We start from the raw sequence: 23,983 nt of genomic DNA on the forward strand, positions 1-23,983 counted from the left end.
TCCATAGTCTTATGACCCTCACAGTCTTTCTTTTTATGTCTGTTTTAATATCGGCTCAGAATAAATAGATTATTATTTGATAAATGGCCTGTATTGTATAGCGCTTTACTAGTCCCTAAGGACCCCAAAGCGCTTTACATATCCAGTCACCCACCCGTTCACACACTGGTGATGGCAAGCCACCCTGGGGCGCACTGACAGAGGCGAGGCTGCTGGACACTGGCGCCACCGGGCCCTCTGACCACCACCAGTAGGCAACGGGTGAAGTGTCTTGCCCACCGACACAACGACCGAGACTGTCCAAGCTGGGGCTCGAACCGGCAACCTTCCGATTACAAGGCGACCGCCCAACTTTTGAGCCACAATCGCCCCACCTTTATTTGATTAATGTTTGGTTATTTTTACATTGTAAGGCACTAGCAGGCACACAGCATTCTTGCATTCATACGGTGCTATTCTAGTCTTAGTGACCAGTCGCCACAAAGTGCTTTTGACTACAAGCCACACTTTAACCTTATATTAACACAGCACTTCATTCTATACACTTCAGGCACCATCTACCTGAGAAGCATCTGTGGACTGTGTGAGGAAGTCAAAGTAGGACAAATGTGCACTCCACACAGAAAGGCCACAACCAGGATTCAGACGAACAGAACTGACTATGAGGTGATGTTGTTAACCACTGCAGCGCTGAGCCGCCCTATTTTGGAGCTTGTGTCCATGTCAAGACATTGGCTGAGCTCTGTATGACTTCTGTTCCTTATGTGAACCCTATATGATTGATTCTACAGTGTTTTGCTATTACACTGTCCACATGATCCTTCAAAGACCTGCAGGTGCCTGTCTCTGTGGGAACAGACTTCTCATGATGGTGTCAAGGTCCTCCTTGAACTCTGTCACCACAATCCCATAAAGAAATCCACAGAGACAAGCCATGTAGAGTTTTCAGTTTCAAACTTGTGTTTAACCACCATTTTATTTTATTTCACTCACACTGGTGGATCTAAATTCAATCACTATAGATACAAGTCAAGATCTTTGTGCAATTTAAAATATTTTCATTTAAGTGTATATTTTACAATTTAGAACAAGTCATCAAATTTCAGACTAAAAGAATGTGAATTAGGTTTTGTTGCTGCTGTCAAATGTCAAAACAGATCAAATTTGACCATATGTATGTAAGGGTTAACGTGTTTGTAATAAATATCTGATGCCATCCTTACAGCCTAACTAGAGACATGGAATCTATTCGGTGACATGCAAGTAGATCTTTTTGCCTCCAGGGTGAACACACTGCCCCTTGTTCTTCTTCATAGGCGAACAAGATGCACCCCAGGACACTTAATGCACTAGCCCACCAATGGCCAAATGTGCTTCTGTATGCATTTCCCCCAGTGGAAACGATATCTCCAGTTCTAGAGAGAGTACACCTCACTCTGATTCTAGGAGCCTGTTGGTGGCCAACAAAGTCGTGGTATGTGGAGATAATCACCCTATTAGCAGCAAGGCCTTGGCAAGCTTCCTCTCTGCAGGGTGATGGAAGTGATTCATCCACACCCGGATCTCTGGCACCTTCATGCTTACCTGCTGAAAGGTCAAATTTGATAGTTAAGGGTCAGTTCTCTCTTGATGGCCTCGGGGATGTATCGCGCCCAAATGCCACATATTTACCCAAGTTCATTCCTGCAGTTTATAGCTCAATTGAATTTGAGCTTCTGAGCTTTTGGTCCCCTCCTTTTGGATCTGAGAAGCAGAGGAGGATCCATTCTCTGTGTCCGGTGTGTGTGCTACGTACCTACATTGAGAATGTTCTTTTTTGTGACGAGTTGTTTGTCTGCTTTGTTAATCCAGCCAGAGGTAGAGCTTTGTCTAAACAGAGGCTGTCCCACTGGATTATAGAAGCTATCTCACTGACGTACAGCACTAACGGTGAGCCCCAGGTGTGAGAGCTCATTCCGGGTACCTGTAGCTGCACCTAGTTGGCCATCACTGCACACTTTTGTCAGGTGCTATCGTTTGGACATTACAGCCCCTTCGGTAGCTCATACTATCCTTTCTGCTGGGTCACACACAAACACACTAATGTGCTGGTAGTACACCGTGCAGAGCGAGGCGTGTAAATTTGTCGCATACTTAGGTGTTGTACAGAGTGAATCGACTGAAAGGGAACGAACAGTTATATCTATAACTTCTGTTCCCTGAAGAAGAGGAACGAGGTACAACACAAGGTTCCACCTGCTGCACAGCTTGGTTCGGTAAGGGAACAGCTAGCAAACTGAGGGATGACTGTGATGACGGGGGTACATGTGCAGGCGTGGCCATGCGCATGTCATCACTTTAGCCAGGACACACTGGGCGTGATATCCCATACTTATGTGTTGTACCTCATTCCTCTCCTTCGGGGAACAGAAGTTACAAATATAACTGTTTGTTTTTGGACAGATGTGTGTTTTTATTTATGATCCTGAAGAAACACACTGAAACATCTGTAAAACAAAAAACAAAAGAAACCAAACTCAGTGTTTTTTTACAGATATTTTCCACACTTTTAGACAGTATATCATGTAAGGAAGTATGAGGGAACAATTTGATTTATAAAATCTTTAACTTTATAAAGAATCTACAGAATCGTTCGATGAGGGGGAAAAAAAGAAAATAAGGGGCATTACAACCAGAAAGCTGATTTTCTTGTAACATAACAGATGTTGATTTGTGGTGAATAGATGCGAGTTATTTCCTGATGGTCGGTGAGGTCTTTGAGTTTTCCCTGGGCCTACTTCGAGGTAATGAAGTCCTCTGATGTAGCCCAACACGCTCCTTGGTCACATGAATAAATGATGTAAATGTCGGCAAAAGGGCACTTTTTGAAGAGCCACCTCATTTCACTTAGTGACCCTTCACAGGCTTTGACTTTTTCTAATTAGTGCATGTCATTTTCAGCCAGTTAATTATCCTGAAGGTTAGACAACACCCAAACAACTCTTATAATTAATTTATAAAATGTTGTATCTTAGCAGTTATGTTTATTTAGGTTGCTCTAATAGTGCTATATAAGAAAGCTATAAAACCTATAAGACTCTTAAATATTTAATACACTGTTGCATCCATGTCACAACGCTTAACGCTGTCTTTAAAGACGCCACCATTACTGGATCGGTTAAGAGCACTCTGGCAACACCCCACGTCTAAAAAGCTGCTGAGTGTACAAATGAAGTTTTATTATTGAGTTGCCATCATGGAGAACAGTAAGCGGCACCAGCCCTCTGGGAAAAACCTGATAGGGCCATTTCTACTCTGTTCAGAGTGTGCCTTGTTTGATGGCCAGCTAAACTGCCCCAGGCTTGCCTTGGGGAAAACTGAGATTTTTGAAAGCCCGGTTCTCACCACGCCCAGCCTCAAAGCAAAACCAGCGACGTGATGCCCACAGGGATCCCCAGACACTCTGCTTAAGAAGTCTGCAAAACTACTGAGGTCTAACTCAAAGGATGCTGCCATGTTCCTCCTCTGAACAATGACTCCCTCTTGGATGGCCCCTGCCACTATGAGAGATTTGTTTGTCAGAGAAATTGGGACGCATATCTGGAACGCTCAGGAACATAATGCTCACAAATATCCAAGGACGAGACAACACGTCCCGCCGTTATTTCTGTCCAGCAGCTATCTGCTGCAAAACTCTTCATGAGGCTCCTCCATCACCTTCTGATAGTTTTTTCTGTGAAGAGCAAGAGAATTAGGTTGAAGTTGGTACGAGCACTGATAAATCTCTCCCAACTTTCCAAGAAACCATCAAATCTTCTTGGAAAGTCTTCTGATCAGTCAGGATTAAAATGGTGCTTAATTGTCTGGTGGTTAAGAATCAAGAAAAACAAGCAGCTAGCTTTGCCTACTGCTCCTTCTAATGCACACTAATTATTAACACAATGCATTTTGTTTTACAAGCGCCTCTTTTTACAGGACATGCTTCAGAGAGGCTTTGGGGTAACTATCTACTCCCAGCTTCATGATCTCTTGCCAAGAGATCATTTGTGTCACTTGTATGTTTGTGTGCAAATTCACACAGCTAAAAACATTTTGCAGGATTGGAAGGCAGAGGTCATGATGGTGGTGGTGCACAAACAGTGGAAGAACTCTTTAAATGATGTGAATCTGGTGTGTGTGTGAGGTTGTGATCTCGCAGTGTCCTTCTAGTGTCTTTATGGCAGGCTATCAGCAGCTAACTGGCTGCTGGTTCCAGCTTTTTAATCTTACACACAGGCGCGAACATTATTCATCAAACTCTGCAGGAAAGCGAATAAGTGCATCACTCAAAAGTCAAACTATTTCTTTGAAGAACACTTTCACCTTCTGGTGATCGAGGTAGCACTACAGGTAAAGGGTCTCTTTGAATCTGATTGCCAGCCATACCAAACTCCCAAAGTCTGCCATGTTCCCAGCCTAGGCTACTGCTGACCCAGAGAGCCCACGCCCCATCACCGCCGCCACAATCACCCCTCCTTTGCGGCTTCAGCAGAGCTTTCGGTCAAAAAAACTCCCTTCATGTCTCTCAAATCTACATCCAAGAGATGCTTTTGTAGATATTTTAAAGCACATGGTAGGGTAGGGAAACTATCCGACCAGTAGAAGCTGAGGCAGAAGGGAACCAGTGATGGAGTCAATTTTTTATTTTATCAATCGACCACTTTCAACATCTGTTTTCATTTTCTGTTACCTACAACATAACTTGGAGAAAACTAAATAAATCTGGCATTTTTTGTACACCACAGCTCCGTGCACATTTGGTGAAGTGAATGTTCAGCTGATTGCCTAAACCACTTCATCGAGACATCAGAGGTGATTTTGTGTTCGATGGTGCAAATTGTATTGGGGTGCAAAAGCTAATGTAATACTGGGTTGTGTGGCAGGGGACTGGTCATCATCCCGCTGAAGACTTAATTCCACTGTCCGCAGGTGTTCTTCTCACCTCCTTGATTGGATGGAGACTCAAGTCATCTCATGGTAGCTCAGGCCTAAATCAGTCTCCTATCGAAACGTGTCATCTAAAGCTGATAGACACTATAGCCTTCAGTCGGCCCGCTGGGGATGCTGTTATTGTACGTATACCCTGCAGCACATCGTACATTCCTCTGATGGGGGAAATGCTGTGGCTTTTATTGAGGGGGAAAAAATTAGATTAGGTGATTCTTCTCCGAAGCCATCTTCCTTGGTTTACCTCTCCGTGGTTGGTAGTCAGTCGCAGCAGAGTCCACGCAAGCCTTTTAAAATACAACATATGAGCACTTTTTTTTTCTTTTTTAAGATGCCTGGATGTGAGGTTGAGGTTGGAAGTGTTGTTACAAAAAGTGATTTCCGGTACTTTCAAAAAAAATGTTTTGTATTTAAATTGCTGCAAATGAATTGTTGGCCTGTAATCTGCAAAACATATATCAAACATCTCTCTCATGAAAGATATTAAGTTATTTTGAGCCATAGACAACATTCATGTGACAGGGTAGAAGCTGCAATCAGTTATTGGAAAAGTGACTTTTATATTCCCTTTATTTACCCTGCTAAAAAGCCTCATTGGCATTAAAAATGTCTTTTAAAAAGAGGGATCTGGTCAAGACAGCAGCAAAAATTGCAATAAAAATAACTTAACAACTCTACAGAGATGTTTTAGGTGGGCAAAAAAGACTGGATTGGTTACAGTGTGTATACAGTAACACGAAACCCTATAGGTACTTGCAAAATAGGTCATTTCTTGTATTGAGGGATTATTTTATATATAATCCCTCAATACATCACGTTAACTGCAGTCTTTTACCAATATAAGCAAAGAGATTGCACATTAAAAAAAACACAAAAAAACACCGGAAATATTTTTTGCCACAACACTGAATTGGTAAATGAAATACGACATAAAACCTCATTTCAGTCACCCTGTTTGAGACCTCATGCTGAGCAGAAGGCAGTGATCTCCGTCTGTCTGTGTGTGTCGCTTTCTTCTGCTACCTGCAGGTGGCAGCATAAAGATGCATGACCAATTTGCGAAGGCCTCATATTCAAAACAGCAGAGCTGGTGAAAATCAGCTCAGCGGCATCATGTCAGAACCGCACGCGTCAAGAAGTTACAGAAGTTGGAGTGGAATCTCCTTCAGCGTTGATTCAATCTGATGTTTAACTGCGGGAACTTTGCTGCTTCTTTTATGCGCGTTTTAACCGGATTATTATGCAGGGCGTCTCAGATCTAGGGTCACGCCGGGCCTTTTAAACGTCTCTCAGCCGCAAAACAAACCTGCTGCCGTAAAATTAAAGTGGCAAAACAGCAGTCACAGCGTGACGTTTGTTTGTTTGTAATTACGCCTCCGAAATGCTGCTGATTGCTCATTTACCTCTGATGGGGGGCGTGACCCCCCTGCCTGCACTATTAGACGACCGTCTCGCCTCGCCTCGCTCACCGCTTCCTCGCCCTCTCTCACGCACGCGCTTCTTTCTCCTCAGCAGCACCACAGCCACCGGGTCGCCATGGAAACCGCTGAGAGACATACGTCGAGGGTGAGGGATGGAGAGAGAAAAAGGGACAACGAGGGACAGAGAGAAAGAGAGAGAGAGGGGGGAGACATGAAAAGGTTAGTGTGTTACCATATGACAACACCCCACCCTCTCCTCACCTCTAACCCCCCCAAACCCACACCCACAGCCCCTCACTTTAATGCTGAGCCCCTAACCCAGAACAACTGCCCCTCCACACAAACACACAGTGGCCCCCCTTACACGTACCTCTGCCTCCCCCGTATCCTCCTCTCCCCCATCATTTTGCTCTCCATCCCTCTCTTGTCCAGACAGGCTGCTCGCATGGCGGGGATGGAGACGTTCACCGATGGAAGCACTGGTAAATTTTCACACCCACAAAAACAAAAAGAAAAAAGAAAATTATTCTAAGGGGCGGAAGTGCAGGGACTTAACTATTTTCCTCCATGTGTCTTTTCACCCTTTACTGTCTTCAGCTGTGCTGTACACTTCCTCCTTCTCACCTTCTCACATCACAATCTTTCTTTTCTGTGTGAATTCAAGAGGGTTTTTTCTGTCCACTTGCGGGGGAGCCCGACTTTTCCTCATGGCAGGGTCCTGGGGAAAGGCAGTGCAGGGAAGAGAGAGGGGTAGAGAAATATCGGTCCTAATGATTTTTTGTGCGGGGCTGGGCTTTTTCTTTCTTTTTTTTATTGATTAGAACGAAATTAATTCACAGGAGCAGCCCTCGTGTTCCGACTCTCTCTCTCTCCCTCGCTCCCTCTCTCTCTCCCTCCCTTGCTCCTTTGCTCCGTGGACGAATAGCGTTGTGTCTTCTTGCCTGCTCTGCATGTTGTATGATCGCGGGAATATTTGATTCAGAATGTGCTCGGTGTTATGCATAGCCCATACGGAAACCACGCTGCAGCTGCATACCTGCAGTGCTTTCACGGTGTGCGAATATTACGCACGTTGTTAATCTCATAAACACAGAAAGATGGGTGTGTGTGTGGTTTGTTTCCATTGTTGCTGATCGCATTTTTATTTTTTTTTATTTTTTTACATGTAGCCCTCACATTTGAATTCATGCACGTCACGCCGCCGTCTGGGTCTGGGCTTGAAGGAAAATTAGTGCTGAAATCGAGACATCTCCAGTAATTTTCTCTACTCAGTCTCCATTGTTCCGCTGATTCGTCTTCGCTGTGTATTCTCTTTGTTGTTTGGCTCATAATTGTGACAAAAAAAGAAAGGCCACGGCTCGTTTGTGCGCTCTTTCCGCACACGCGGGTGTGAGCGCGACTGCAGGCCAGCTGCGGTTAATGGGCAACCTGTGTCTTAATTCGTGCATAATGTAAGGCAGCAGTTTACAGGCAGATTCTCTCCCGCTGTGGGTTTTTTAATCAGTGTGGTCGATATTTGCTCGTCGGTATCCCAATGTCCGCACATAGCAAAGAAACACCTCTGGGTGGCGAGGGTCTGATTCGCCGCCGAAGGGAAATCGATGGACAGACTGAGTTAATTATGAGAAAATCAATTAAAAGGAGGGGATCTGTGGGCTTTATAAGGCCGAGCAGGAGGCTCGAGTCGGCAGAGGAGAGGAGGGGAGCAGCCGGTGCTTACCTCTGTGCATGGTCGCTGCGCGATGCCCCCGCCGATCATTTGGCAAACCGCTGTGCTGCAGCCTTGACTTACACCGTGTGGAAACGCCTCTGCGTGGTATCACATAGAGCACACCACCGGCATGACTCTTGGCGATCCCCCCAAAATCATCAGATACCCCCGATTCTTTGGCCAGCTGTTGATTTTGTTTACGCACAGTCCTGCTCTGATCCACACCCCAGCGTCTGCTGCGGGTTCGTTCAGCTGTGTTTTCCACACACACACCTCTTTCCTTTTTGACCTTTGCTCTTCTTAAAATATGAACGTGATCAGATCCTGTTTAGGGCCTGCATGTCGCATCTTGACTAAAGGTTTCTTCTGAAAACTTTGTCCCAAGCCTCGATCAATTCCATTGATGCCTCTTTATTTATTTTAGGGGATAGAAATGAGCTGCGTAATTACTGCTGCAGACTCAGCACCAGCGCTTTAGGACAGGGCCGAGTTCAAGTTCTTTGGAGTCATTTGCAACTTGTGACACTCGGTGTGTGTGTGTGTGTGTGTGTGTGTGTGTGTGTGTGTGTGTGTGTGTGTGTGTGTGTGTGTGTGTGTGTGTGTGTGTGTGTCGTAATATTAAAAAAGGCCCAGCATGTATGAAGAAGTGTTAACCACAGCGCACAGATGACTTTAAACCCCATGAGACTAAGACACACGTTATGGTCAACCGACAGTTCTCCTCACAGACCGCTGCACTGAAAGAGAAAACAAAGAAACGGGGCGACTTTCTTTTCGTATTTACCAATCACGTGTTTCACTCTATTATTTCACCCAGTTTGCATTTTCTGATTCTCATATTTAGAAACTTGTGTCTCATTAAAACTCTCCGACTTATTGCATATTCACAGCCGTGGCATCGAGGAACAAGTTGGGCTGTTTTTTTTTTCCAAGACAAGAGAACTTAATTCACACCTGAACTTAATATAGGTTTATTATTATTATTGTTATTATTTATTTGCATTGCCTTCTCTGTTTTTTGGTTATCATATAAAATTTATGCAGACGCCTTATTTTCATAATTATTCGTCCAGATTTATTTAAATATTTTATTTGATATTCTCTTATGCGCCTCATAATAATAAATTATTTAATATTCAGTGAATTATACTTTGAATTGGAGCCTCCTCATTATCGTTTCTCATAATAGAATAGAATAGAATAGAATAGAATAGAATAGAATAGAATAGAATAGCCCTTAAAAATCAAACACGTAGTGTTCATCTATCAGAATGTGTGATTTTCCTTATTACAATTATCTGCATTTTTCATTCAAAGTGAATATCTTAAATTTATTATTTGGGGAAGCTATGGTTGAATTAAAAACCCAAACTTTTAAAAAGTATCAATTTTAATTTGATGAAAACTTTGCATAAAGTTTTAGGCTAAATAGATAAACTGCCTCCGAACCGTTTCAGCAGCACTGACAATATTTGTTCAGTTGAATATTTCAGATTTCATCTCGCTTTTTCCTCCTGGATGAGTTAATTTTCACATTTTATTTTGATATTTCTTTCTGGGAATATTTAGATATTATTGTGCTTTTTTGCATAAACTGTGAATATTTAAATATTCGAGTTTATTTCACCGTCATTTTCACAGTTGTTCCTTCAGCTTGTTAAAGTCGTATGCACGATATTCAAATTAGAATCCACAGCTGATTTTAAACCAGTAGAGAGGGAGTCACTGAGAGGCTGATGTGACGCCTGCAGTTTAGAGGCAGCCATTTATTTATTTCGACTTAAATTTCAAAGTTAACTTTAAAAAAAATTGCTGCAAAGTTCAGTAAAATTTAGAAACCGTAGCTGTCTTATTCAAACACGAGGCCTCGTATTTAATATACATTTGAATGTGTTATCAATTCATGTGCTGATTTCGATGTGTCGCACTTCAAAAACTGTTAATTACGGAAGTGTTATCAGTAAGATCAGCCCAGCGCAGGGCACACAGTCGACACTCGAATTATGGGAATATAGTTCTGACGAGATTTGTAATTTAGGATGAGACCTGAGCAGCCAAATGGTTTTATTTCTTTTTTATTACATAGGTAAGAGGCAAAAAAGAAATGTTTAAATGTAGGTGCTTCTTTAAAAAAAAAAAAAGGAAACGCTTTTGTTTTAGCATTTTTCTGAAGTTTTTATAAAAACCAGGAATCACATATAAGGAATCTTACACACACATGGAAATTTAAAAATAAAACCTGCGCTCTCTTTTAAATATATAGATTTTTGTTCATTTAGCATTTGTAAAGGAGCGTGTTCCTGGGAGATTTTATTTATACTTTATATATTATTTAATGGGACTGAGCTGGCACCCTGACACCCTGTCCTGCACCTTATCAACTTCAAACAGACCACAAAACCGATACGTTCAATTTTATGGTTTATGTTAACGTGCATGCAGCCTGCCTCAAAGCTCATTTCATAAACGGTTTATTGGCTCAGGTTTGATGGTAAACAGCGCGATCGTGCCGGTGGGCTTTGATGTACATTTTTCTGTACGTTTTTTTTTTTTTTTTTTTTGGTCACTGGGCCACTTCAGTCGCTATCAGGCACCAGAGGCGATACAAAATAATCCGTTTTCTGCGCACGACTCTCCTCCCAAATGGTGCGGCGGCTCTCCGTGGCCCTGCTCACAATGCGCTAATGACCTCTGGGTCAAAGGTCGTTTGGCCAGTTCCTCAATTAAGGCGTTAAGATTGCAGTTGCACGATGCATCGCTGTTGTGAAGCGAAGGGACCAGAGGCCGGTATACAGAATATTAGGATTTCTAGTAGGTAAATTTCGCACCTCTGAATGTTCACCAAAGTGCAAAACACGTGTTTTAATAGTTTCTGTTAGAATTCAGTTTGTTTTTTCCTCACATCGTTTTGGGAACAAAACTGCATTTTAAATATTTAATATTTCTTTGTTTTTAGGATGTGGTTGATACTTGGTGTGCCTACAGCACAGCTTAGTTTTACTTGAATGTAATTGAATGGATACTTTTACACTTTGGTACAGAAAACATGAAGACCTGTGAGAAGCTATAGAACACATTGTCACTGTGGTGCATTATAGTTCCTATAGAGGAAAATCAAAAACTGTACGGCTGATTTTTGCTCTATGTGTGTGTGTGTGTGTGTGTGTGTGGGGGGGGGGGGGGGGGGGGGGAATTGAGAGTGTTTACTCCCACTCCCTCCTCAACATAGTCATGTATCAGTTGTGGTTGTTGAATGTAATCAGTGGGCACTTCCCGATCATCGCTGCATCGATTAGCTGATAAATGTTGGTGGGATTAATCATCCGAGATAGATCACTTTGTCGATGTCATTGTCTTTCTTACCCTGCCGTGCCACGCAGACCTAGGCTTCGCCAGCACAGACAGGACTTCAATAAGTGACAACAGAAAAGTGATAAATTGATCAAAAATGGCCGCAATGAAACAAGCCTCTTGTGAGGCCGCACATGTCCATTACATGAGTGTGTCTGCGGGGTTTGTGGTTGGAATACATCAAGGGCTCAGGGTTAAAGTTCAGCTTCATCCCAGACTGATGACCCTGCAGACTGACTGACCTTTTTTGGGGGAGGAGGCTGCACATACTGGACCAGCTAGAGAGAGAGGGGATGGGGGGGAAAGGGGTAGAGATGGGGGAAAAATGAGGTGAAATTTAGGACAGAAGGGAGGAAAAGCGAGAGCGAAGGTGAATCTAAAGAGGATGTCGGCGGGAGGGAGAAGCAGAGGTGCATGGTTACCGCAGTGGACCTTGAATATATCCTTGTGGTTTTGGTCGATCTGTTCAGTTGCGGTCTCCCCTGGTTTTTGTGTTTGGCTCTGCTTTTGAAGCAGTGAATTAACACCTGACCCCGGCTTCTGACCCTACCCCCTTCCTCCAGCTACCCCCTCCAGATTAGCAAATATGTGCTATCTGGTTTGGACACACACTCACACGCACGTATTTATACAGCAACACAAAAACACAATCACACATGTACACACGTACGTACTTAATGTATAGAGAGTTTAAAAAAAGGACAATGCAGCAAGTGTACAATGTCACACAACCTTTGCACATCCCATCGTCTGTCCACAGCTAATTCCCCCGAGAGGAGCCTCAGTGTGTCACTGCTTGTCACCATAACGGTCAGTCCGTAATGGCTGTCTCTCCCCACACAATGACCATGGAGGCAGACTCCCCCACTGAGACACACACACACACTGACCCTCATTCATTTTTACCTGCACAGCAGAGCCTCCCCACACACACACACACACTACAGGACGTGCTCCCACCCTGGCATCCTACCACACCCGTCAATGATCAGCGGCTTTTGTTCATACAGTTTGACAAAGGATTTGAGTTCGTCTATCAGAAAAAAAAAATCTTTCGAGTTTAATCTGAAAAATATTCACTGACAAAACAAAAACCGAATCTTTGTGATTTTCAGTGGATCCACACATTCATGTATAGTGTAAGCAGCCTGTGCTGAATGTGTTTTTTTGTATGAAACCTTCTAAAGAGGTCTGTGACAGGACAAAAGGAAAAGCAAGAGAGCAACACGGGTGTGCAAAGTCACTTCACTTTAAATTAAACAGCAAAGTCATTACCACAGCGCAATCGTTTTATCTTAGAATCTGCTCTGTTGCATCAGCCCCTGGCATATATTTCTCTATTTTAATGTAGAGCTTTTTTTCTGTATTTTGCTTATTTCAGGGTTAAATTCAGATTTTTTTTTTAAATTAAAATAATCTAATCCAGTCTAAAATCTTATAGATATGATTAAAAAAATGATGAGGCTCTAATATGATGCTTTGGTTCGGTTTGTTATTTGTTGTTTGTTGTTTGTTTTTAAAAGAGAGGGGAACTGAAATGAAGCGATACTAAAATCCTTTTTTTTTTCAAAGCAGCACACATTTCATAGTTTTTCTTGATAGATTACTGAAAATATTTAAATGTATAATTTTATAATTTGGGGGATCTGACAGGAGAGAAATGAGGAGAAAGAGAAGGAAAATAAATTGAACTTGGTGTGCTGCAGTTATTAGTCAGCACCTCGTGTCCTCTTGCCTTCCTAATTAGAGATATTGTCATTACCAGAACTGTTTTTTTTAAATCATCTAATCAATAAATCCAGAGTGTTTCAGCATTAAAGTATTGGCATAATTTAGGAGAGACCTAACACTGTAAATTAGTTTATGCTTCTTTCTTTCTTTCTTTCTTTCTTTCTTTCTTTCTTTCTTTCTTTCTTTCTTTCTTTCTTTCTTTCTTTCTTTCTTTCTTTCTTTCTTTCTTTCTTTCTTTCTTTCTTTTCTTTTTTTTTTTACCAATATTAAAAGATTTCTGTGGCTTCTGTGCCTTGATAGTTTCATTCAGACTCTCTTCTCTCAGCAAGAATCAAACTTCTAATTCTTGGCAGTGTTACTGGGTCATGTTACCCATTGGGCATCTCTTTCCCCTCTCACCCCCATCTCCTCCACCCTATTGTGCTGAATGATGATGGCCGCTCTGGCCGGTAGGTGAGAGAGGAGGTTGGGAGTGGGGGTCTCGGCTCGGCTGGTCAGCAGGATTTGTAGTGCCCCCCCTCCGCCTGTGAGTGTCAGCAGAGAGCAGGCGGCGTGTCTGGCTCGATTAGGTTTCCTACCTATCTTCCCACTGTGTCAGACAGAGGAGGAAGGCAGCAGAGAGGGGGAGAGCAGCGGGAAGTTGCCCAGAGGAAAGGCAGGACAACAGAGGAAGCAGGAAAAATACATCTTTTTATCCCTGCTCTCTCCGTCAAAAGCCCTGTACAGTTTCCTCTTTCTGCGCGCCTCTCATTCTCCTGGTTTCAGCTCCTCCCTCCTTCCCTGCCTTTCTCACTTTGTCCTGCTCTCACCCAAACCCCTAATCCCCCTCCTTTTACCCCACACTCATTCCTTAATCTTAAAGCTCTTCTTCTCTACCAGCCCTTTATCAATTGTTCTCCCTGTACCTCTCTGTTACTCACCTCCTCCCTCTTCTTTCTGTCTATCACATCTGAACATGCCACCTCTCAGCATAACCCTTTTACACACTCCAGATGACTGCAGCACACCTTATTTTTTTTCTCCATCTTTTTTCCAGCATTTTTTTGCTTTGTTTTTGTTGCTCCGTTTGTTGTCTTTGCCATCATCTACGCATCCTCTTTTGCGCCACATCACCACCTCTTCGTCGTTCCTGGCCTCGTCTTTGAATGAGTTGCTGCTCCATCCACTGGTCTGCCTGACTCAGATGTTTCCATCACAGTTAATGTCAGAATAAATTAATTAGGGCTCATTTCTAAACTGTTTTTTCTTTGTTGGGAGAACTACAATGTGGTTTTCAGAAAGCATTTGCCAAATTTTTTTTTTCAACCCCAAGAAAGCTCACACCAATTTTAGTCACCCTGTCATTTTGTTGGATGTGATCAATTTTCTGTGATTTGGTCATTTTCAGCTCATCTCTGTTGTGTGAGGGTTCGGCTGTGTTGCCATGTATAGCTCGACATTTCCAGCCTTTCTCTCAGGGCCAAATGACGAATATGAAGTTTTCACTTGTGCATGTTGGAGAATTATCATGGACAGATGTTTCCATTAACAATTACATAATGAAATGACAACATAATGAGTGTTTCTTTCTTCAGCTGAGAAGCTACTTTCAGTTTCACAGTTAAAGTCTTTTTTTTCTTGTAGTGAGAGCGGGCTGTAATTTCAAACCCGGGTTTAACCACACAATGTTTCACAAACAGTCTTTCCGTGCCACCTCAGCACTGCTCATATTATTCAGATAACAAGAAAGCTTCTGTCATGTTCTACAAAACAGGATGTGTTTTCTTAATCTGTCAATGGCTCCGGCCCCTGAAAGACTTCATTTTGGCTGAGCAATGAAAGGCTCACAAACATCAATATGGCTGAGCAGGATAAGAAGAAAGAGCCATATTCCTGGTGTGTATCACTTTCCACCCCACCCCCCCACCCCCCAATATCCTCACCCTATTTGTATGGTGCAGATATTGGGTCTCAAGCGAGAAATCAGGATTGCGTTCTCGCAGAATGGCAGCATCCGTCTGTTGAGCTGGAATAGGAATGTTATACGGAACCAATGCATCCGGACTGGCCTGGACATCTTGACAATACAACTTCACACTTTTTTTCTTCTCTCCCTCTCCGTCTCTCTATGTCTTTTTCTCTCTCTCTCTCTCTCAATAAGTTACTCGCCCTCCATCTCCATCACAACCACCCCGGCGTGGAGGAAGAGGTTTGGATTAGGCCTAAACACACAATCATGTCGGCTAAGCCATGACTGCCTGCTGATCACTATGGGTCCACCATGGAAATAAAGTCTGTGAAGAGAAGAAAGAGGGAAAGAGAGAAAAAACAACAACAACAACAAGAAGGAAATCCAGTCCACTTCATACGCCTCTCACTTCCATTCTCTTTGTGCGTTTAACGTGTGAAAACGGATTGCTGAAAGGATGTCAAGAAGCAAGAAGAAATAGATAGGAGGAGAAAGACAGTTATCCTTGCTTTCCCCGCGCCAGTCACACTACAATGTGCATGGTTGATAACTAATTCAAAAAAACATGCATGAGCTGGATTTATCTTTTCAAATCACTGGTACGTCTGAATGCGATTTAAAGGCTGTTTTTATGCAGCTGCCTGTGGCTGATCAATGCTGTTCCTCTTGTCATGCTGTGGGTCCATCACATTGGTATACAGCCTTTCAACACTGGGCGAAGGGACCATTTTGCATTGTCTATGGAGAACATTTGGTTTTCAGAGTATGATGTATATGGATGGGGCTTGGGACTGTATTGTAACTGTCAGTGCAGAGAAGAGAACAGCCTCGGCACTGCAGACAGCGATTTCACCGATGTGCAGTCGTTGCTTTTGCCTCCTGCCTTTCATTCTCTCTTGCCCCCCCCCCCTCCCGCCTTCCCAGTCCTCGCTCATCCTATTTTCAGCCTTTCATTTTTTACACAAGGGGAAAATGAGGAAGAACAAAACCAACATATGAAAACTAAAACATGACAGAGAGGGGAGGGGATGGTGAGGGAGGGGAGGAGTAACAGAGGAAGGAGAGGCAATCTCAGAAAACAAGAGGGCTTTCAAAAGTAAGGGATGAAAGCTAGTCAGGCTGTTATTTTTGAAAAATGATCCTTGTGTAGTGCTCCTCTTAAGAGCCAGGTACATATTATTTTATCTTCCTGAGGAGACTCAGCGAGGTGTTTCAACACACACGCACACACACACAAATAAAAAAAAAACCTCAGTGATGCTTTCTTTAAAGTTGCACAATTTATTGTCTTTAATGGGATGCCCGACAGGTGTGTTTTAAATTGCTTATCGGCTTTGGCGTGAAATGTTTCTCTAATCACCTATCAAATTCTCAATTTTCAGATGCGCTTGCATTTTGACAACCAATTATTTTAAAAAAAAGTTTTTTTATACGTCAAATGTATGCACCAGTCCAAACTGGCAGAGTGCCCCCACATTACAGGCAAAAAATGCACACTTCCCCTCGCTAACACGCACTGCTCCTCTGTCCTTAATAGAGGCCGGTGCTGGCTGACACCTGAATTAGAGTGAAGCTGGCATCCGCACAGAGTCTTCTCGAGCTCCCACTTTGACCCTCAAAGCCAGGGATCCCACAGAGGCGCGTGATTTGATGCGAGGGGATGTTGGACTAGTGGACTGAGAGCCCTGAAAACATTTAAATGTCTCTTGGTTGCGGCTGGATCTGAGGATGTTGGTGCTCAGCGATAGTTAGCGCCTCTGCTTGCTGCTGCTGCTGCTGAGCCTCTGGGGCAGGCGTATGTTGAAAAACGCAAAGAAAAGCCATGAAGTTTTATGAATATTGATGTTTTAATTTGTGTTTTATATCATATAAAACATTTTCGCCTCTGTAGAAACTTTCAAAAGCTCTTTGGGTGTGAGCATCATGAGGCATATCCTTCATCATTACAGCAGCACAGATGTTTCTGCTGGAATATGTGGTGGTATGTGTGTGTGTACGCGTTCAACATGTGTCTCCTGTATCAATAGGTTAATAGCTGAGATGTCAGTTTCAGTGACTCGCTGATTAGTTGTGTGTGTTCACTAATCCACACTGGGGCGGGGAACTGTTGGCTTTCCCATTGATTTTAGCGTGGTGAGTAGGCAGAAGATAGAGAGAGGGGAGATCTATTGATTGACCCCAAATTAGCCCCCCTACCACAAACCGCCAAGTTGTTCTGCTGTTTCCCGCACTCAGCAGCAGCTCCCTCATTGGGCGCCCGCGCTGACAAACATTCAGTGCGATTGGACGCTTCGACCGGGAGCGCAATGTCCTCTCTTTTGATGTCACTTGATTTGGAAGTGTTGGCTGTTCGTGACTCCAGCTGTTGCTTGATTGGCTGTCTTGGTGAGGATGAGTGCTGCGCTGTTCTGTGTCTGATCACAGGGAGCGGCTTGGTTTTGGAGCCTTTGATGAAGCAAATAGTACCACTTCCAGAGGGAGGGTATTACTTTTTGTGTTTCTGATCACAAACTGTGACCTTATTTGTAAACCTCAGCTCTCTTTTCTATGGAATATTTAAACAAAAAAAGAGTGGATTAAAAGAAAAAAAATCCAATTCTGCCCCGCCATCCACATCCGTCAACTTTCCCTTTTCTCCTCTGTTGTCCTTCATGACTCCCAACTGGTTCTTTATCACCATTTGTGTCGCTCACTCCCCGTCTTTCTCCGCCTCTCCCTCCAATCCCTCTTTCCTTGAGTCTAAGCTTTGAGCGCTCTCTCCTGAGCCTTTCCTTCCCATATATCACTTCATCTCATCCCTCTGTGTCTCCCTGATATTCCTCTTTAGGCCTCTGTCACTCTCTCCCTTGCTCCCCCCCTGTGTCTATGTAAGCAAGAGGAGGTTGTTAAACATTTTTCTTCCCTCTTAATTGTTTTGACTGGGCCGATTGGCATCCCGATTAGGCCCATTGATTTCCTGGCGCTAAGTGCATTGATTTTTAAATTTCTTATTGATCCCCGCTCTAAATCTCCTGCACGCTTACTCACACAGTCTCACCGTTCGCAGGGGCAGAGATGGAGGAAAGGATTGAGACAAGAAGGAAGGTAGAGGAGAGAGGGAAGAGGGAAAGGGGGAGAGACTGGTGTTAGGTAAATACACTGACCGGTGACAGCGTAGTGAATTAACAGAGTGAGAGACAAAGAGCAGGAGGTGAGGAGGCGAAACCAGAGTTATGAGCTTTAAGGGGAAGTCGAGTTAAATAAAACACACACGTACACACACAATACGGGTGTATACATGCAGTGTAGAAACAAAAGGCGCAAGAAAACACGGATAGCTCTGCAATCAAACTATTTTTAAAGCATTAAAGCATTTCTACACAGCGTAATGGGGATTTTAAATCAATTTATCTTTAGCACCTCCTGCCAAAAATCTATGAAATGTAAAGGGAATCAATAATTCTGTAATTATAACAAGCGTCAGGAACGACTGGCAGTAACGACTGCCAGCCTGGTAGCCGCCTGGATGGAACATGTTCATCTGTGAAGAATGAGTCACTTTATGGGTGAACAAAGGTTTATGAGGGATAGACAGATATTGGAAATGTCAGAGATGGAATGGAGTGTTTTGTCTTTGCCTTGCTATTTCACACGGTCTGCAGAGCCTACTGGAGACGTGTGTGTGTTATTTCTGGCTTATGACTGTGTTAGGTTTTAGAGGCCCGCTGGACTCCGAATCTTACATGCCCACTGGTGTTTCTCTGAAGGTGGTGGACCTAATTGGCTGTATCCGAGTGTCTGTGTGCGTGCGTGTGTCTGCGCTCACACGCACGCTTGAATGTGTGTGCGTGTGCGAGGGCTCGATGTGAAGTAAACGATGAATTCTTCCGGCGCATGCTCGATAACATGTATGTGTTTGTATATTTGTGTGTGTCTGCGCGCGCGTGTGTGTGTTTGACCTTTTCTTGGCTTAAGTGTTGAAGCTCAAATTCAGACATTCAGTTGATAGCATTTTCTTTTTATAGCCTCTGTACTTGACCAAATTGTGCTAACCTTTTCTAAAGTCATTTGCTGCTTTTCTGTCTCAGCGTGCAGTTGAGTGCCTTGCACAGCACACAATATATGGACCATATGTAGCATTACTGCGTTGCAATTACAATTTACTCTGCGTTGATCCACTTAAGATAAGTGCTTTCAAAAGGCAAGCAAACTATTGTCAGCAACAGTGGGAGAAAAACTTCAATATCACGACTGTTGTCAAGATGATGTAATGCCGCTCCGCAGTGGCATTAAACGCAGGATGTTTTAAAGAGTGCGCTTTAATAGCTGCGTTGTTATGATGGTAAAGGCGGCAGTGACAGTTTTGATTAACCATTCTGTGTTTACATTTTCTGTCTGCAGTTTGCATCTGCAGAAAATGTAAAATAACAGATTTCAGGGTTGAGAGGAGTGAGTGCTGGCTAAACAATGGGAGATAAAGTGTTTAAAATGCATACCCTGGGCTGAACCGCTGTTTGCTTTGTAGTTATGGGGCCTATGTTTGCCCTGATGATAGGGATAGGGATGGCCTGACAGCACACATGGTCTCTCCCTCTCTCTCTCTCTCTCTCTCTCTCTCTCTCTCTCTCTCACACACACACACACACACACACACACACACACACACACACAGAGGCTATTTTAAAAATATTCGGATACATTAATATGTGGCTTTCCTTGTTTTAGATTACGCATGTATAAACACACGCGGAGGCGCCCGTGGACAATAAGACTCAAAGCGCCTGATGGTCACCGCTACTGACTTCTCTTTTAGATGAGAAGTAGGAACCTGCAGACTCAGCACACAAAACCACATCAAACACACACAATGTGTCCCTCTCAGCACACATACACATATATGATCAGGGCAGATTCTCGCATAAGGTGTTGCACTCACACACGCACACACAAGCGCTGACGCTGTCCTTGCACACACACCTCTCACACAATCAGCCAGACGGACCGACACCACTTCGTCCAACACACACTCAAAACATAACCTTGACCCGTCGTACTCCCAGCCTGCAGTCTCATACATACTTCATCCGTTCACTGGGGGATGACACACACGCACATACACACACGACTTTTCTGCACACACTAATCACACGGGGCCTGAAAAATGCAAACTCATACCAGAGGTTTGTGGAAAAAGACAACAGCTCCAACTTTATACCTGATGGAGTTTTTGAATTGATAGGACTTTAAATATTTCTTCTTGGTAAACAGTGAAACGTGGCAGAAAGTCTCAAACTCAAAGCTACTCAGCTCATAAGGAAATAAAACTGAGGATGGGATTGTTTCACTTTTTTTCTCGGAGACTGATAAAATTATTAATCGATTATCTAAATTGGTGCCAATTAATTTTCTGCCCACTGACTAACTGATTGATCAAGCGGTCGTCGCAGCTCCGCTAATGAATTTCAGATTTATCTCTCACAAATTGGGACTCTGGCTCCTCGTGTTCATCCAAATGCGTCTATAAAATTAGAGCAGATACAGGCCTACTCAGTGATGAATTTCACTGTCAAAGACAAATTCGAAATAAATCTCTCACTGTGGACTTCGAGCGTGTGTCGCACTCTGATAATTTCCACAATATCCTCTGCAGCCCCCAGGGGCAGATTTTTTTTCCTGTTATTTCTCTCTCCATCCTCTCCTGTTTGTTTCTATCCCTGTAAAATGCTGGTTGCTTTACTGAAATACTGCAGTGCTTTATCTGCCCTCTTTTTCCTCCCTTTAGTCCACTCTCCCTCCTCTTTTTTTTTCTTTTTTCCTCCCTTCTCTAACCTCCCCATCCCGCAACCCAGCCCTTTAGTTGTTGTTGAAGATGGTGGGGGGTGGAGAGGGTAAGTGTAAGGGTGGGGTAATGGGTGAGGCAGATAGGGGAGGGGGTGGGAGCAGAAGCAGCCGAGACCCAATGACGTGGGTGCGACATGTAACCGTGGCGCAGGAGAGGAAATCAATACATGAAAGGATGAGGAGCACTGGGGTGGATTACCGTCTGGGGCCCTGGCTACTGGAGGGATGCAGGGAGATGGAGGGGGTGTAGATGAGGCCTGGGGGGTTGGATTGTGTGTGTGTGTGTCTGTGTGTGGAGAAGAAGGAGGGGTGGAGAGGGCGAGAGGCCAGATTGTCCAGTCCCCTCTCTCCTGTATCCCCTCCCCTGACCAAGCACTGCTTGAATCTTGACCCATCCCATCAACCCTCCCTTGGCTTCTAAACACCGCTCAGTGCCGGTAGGCTGCCAAAGATGGACCTTCAGCTCTCCACACACGCTCATACACACATGCAGGTGCAGTGGACTCTATAATGTGGAGTGAATACATTGCAGCCACTGTGTGTTAACTCTGCCGATAACCCTACACTATCTGTGTGGGGCATAATCGGCTGATATTACCAGTGTAAATTAAAGAGCCCCAGCGAGGCTGTGTGTGTGTGTGCGCGCACGCGTGTGTGTATACGTTTATGTGCCTGTGTGCATGTAAGTTTTCAGCAGGGGGCTTCCACAGCCCTGCCACAAACCCAGATAATAAATATCTATTATAAATATCATTATTATTGGGCCAATCTCCACCAATAACTGAGCCTCTGTGAAAGATGGCATGAGGGACCGAGCTGGATATTGGCAATATATCAGCATTGATTATTGAGAGTGCTGACAGAGAGAGGGAGGCAAAGTTAATAAAAACTAATAAAAAAGACAAGGAATACAGAAAGAACACGGGCTTTAGCTGGATCAGCTGCTTGTTCGCTCGAGGAAAGCGAGAACGGAAGGCGGAGGGCTGGAGATTGTGGTGTACAGTCATCGTTTGTGTGAGGCTGTGTGTATTTTCTGCTTCAACATACGTGTATCTGTGTACGTGAGCGTGCGTGTGAAGTTTTACCATTCTCATTTGGGAATTTTTTTCGTGTGTGTGACTTTGACTTGTGCACACACACAGCTCACTACTTCTTCTTCTTCCACACCTGTATGTGTGTATCTTCTTGGATTGATTGAATCTTGGTTGGATGTGAACTCTACAGTTAGGATCCAAAGCCTGCACCACATCTTGCCTTCCCACACACTGGCACTTACCAAGATCCACAAACAGTACCTGCCCACCCACTCGCCAACACACGCACTGACAAAGACACCAAGAAAACAAACCTCATAAAAGCACATGCATCATATCCATATTATCTTGACAAATCTATACATCATGTCAGAGCATGGCATTATGTGAATATTACATTTTGCCATCTGTTATTGATGTGTGTGTGCACGGAGAGGATATGAGAGGAGTGTGTTGACGCCTCGCGCTGCCCGGATGAGCCGGGACAAGGCGACAGTGAGAGAGAGAGAGAGCGTTGTCCATTCTAATAGGGCCTTGTTAGGCCGCTGACAGAGCCAGTAACGCCACCGTTGGCCTCCTATTGATTCCCAACCGACGCAGTTATTGATGAGTGAGAATTTAATTCGACCAGCTCGTTTGTCAACATGACATCACCATTTAACTACGACCGTGACATGGCCGCAAACACCCTCAGATGAGCCGGGGTCACACACGCGGAGCGGCGCGTGAGGACAAACACACACACATCCCGCCTGATCAGTACGAACCGTTTCACCGAGGAAAAGGGTTTGGAGTTTTTTTTGTGGTTAGAACTTTTCTTCTGCTTCATCATTTATAATAAAAACTAAAAAAAATCATGTTCAATATTCAAACTCTGTTTCTAGCCAGTCAAATCAATCATTCAAAATGAAGAACAGGCAATTACCAAGAGTGCAATAAACAATATGACTAATGAATGGTCCGTGTTGTGACTAATGTGTAGCCTAAGGATACTTTGGCTTTTTCTGATTGGACACATTTTTCATGCCACATCCTGACCTACAGCACATGACACAGAAAACATTTTGTGGAGAGAAATTGAACAAATTGCTTTCTATGAATAAATCTGCTTGTGACTACTGTAGGTGGGGAAAACTACATAAGCCAGAGTATCAGCTGCAAACAAACTGATTTGTGTTAAAGAAAAAACGCTGAAAGCAAAAAGAACTTCAAATAGTATATTTTTTATTTTCTTCATTTGATCTCTTAGTTTGATATTTTGTCTTTTTATTGGAGATGTTGTCTAACTGAATCCAATAATATGTAATAAGTTTTGAAAAGAGTGATTCAGGAGTTGTTTTTAAATATTTCACTCATTAAATAATTGTGGGGAGTAGCTGTGATGAACGGAGAAGTGTGTTTACCTATTAACAGTGTGTTTTCTCCATTAGCAGTAGCTTATAAATTTATTTGACGACATATATCAATATTGTGGCATCATAACGAGTTCATATATGTATATGATTTTTAGCAAATGTAATAAATTCTAAAAGTACAGCGCAGACATTATGTAATGCAGAAAAACCTGCAAATCCAGTGCAGGACACTGCAAGCAGAAGTCTCATTTATTTTGTAATTTAAAGGGAAGAAAAACTTTCTGGAAGATGTGAAGCACACAAATTACAAAAGATACACATTTATACTTTTTTTGGTTATTAAAAAGAATCATTCGGCAGTTAAATCTCAATCTCTAAACTTTATTTTTAGTTCCTGCTTTCCAGTATTACATCCATTACAGTATTTGTTATTTGTCCCTGAAAAAAATAGAAGCAAAGCAAGAGAGAGCGAGAGAGACAATTTTGGAAGAGCATTTTTCAATACAGCAGGGCAAAGATACAGCCCAGAAAACAATGGAACCAGCTATATATCTCTGTATGGATTGGGAGGCTTGATAGGGAGGGAGGTGGACAATCAGGACCATGGGCCTTCAATGAAAGCGGTCCAGCAGGGGTTATTGGCTGGA

General features: G+C 43.4%; 1 protein-coding gene across 4 annotated transcripts in view; it reads left to right on the plus strand.

Moving 5' to 3' along the window:
- The first annotated feature begins 555 nt into the window (after positions 1-555).
- Positions 556-23,983, plus strand: part of pou2f2b (POU class 2 homeobox 2b) — a 68,511-nt gene continuing 45,083 nt past the window's right edge. For 3 of the 4 annotated variants that reach the window (XM_080308409.1, XM_080308410.1, XM_080308411.1), the window contains exon 1: positions 6,618-6,868. In XM_080308409.1, coding sequence (XP_080164535.1) covers positions 6,622-6,868 — 247 coding nt within the window. In that variant the 5' untranslated portion in view covers positions 6,618-6,621. The other variant, XM_026183828.2, reaches the window with a different exon arrangement.

Source organism: Astatotilapia calliptera, chromosome 11, assembly GCF_964374335.1.
Source record: "Astatotilapia calliptera chromosome 11, fAstCal68.1, whole genome shotgun sequence".
Classification (NCBI taxonomy): domain Eukaryota; kingdom Metazoa; phylum Chordata; class Actinopteri; order Cichliformes; family Cichlidae; genus Astatotilapia; species Astatotilapia calliptera.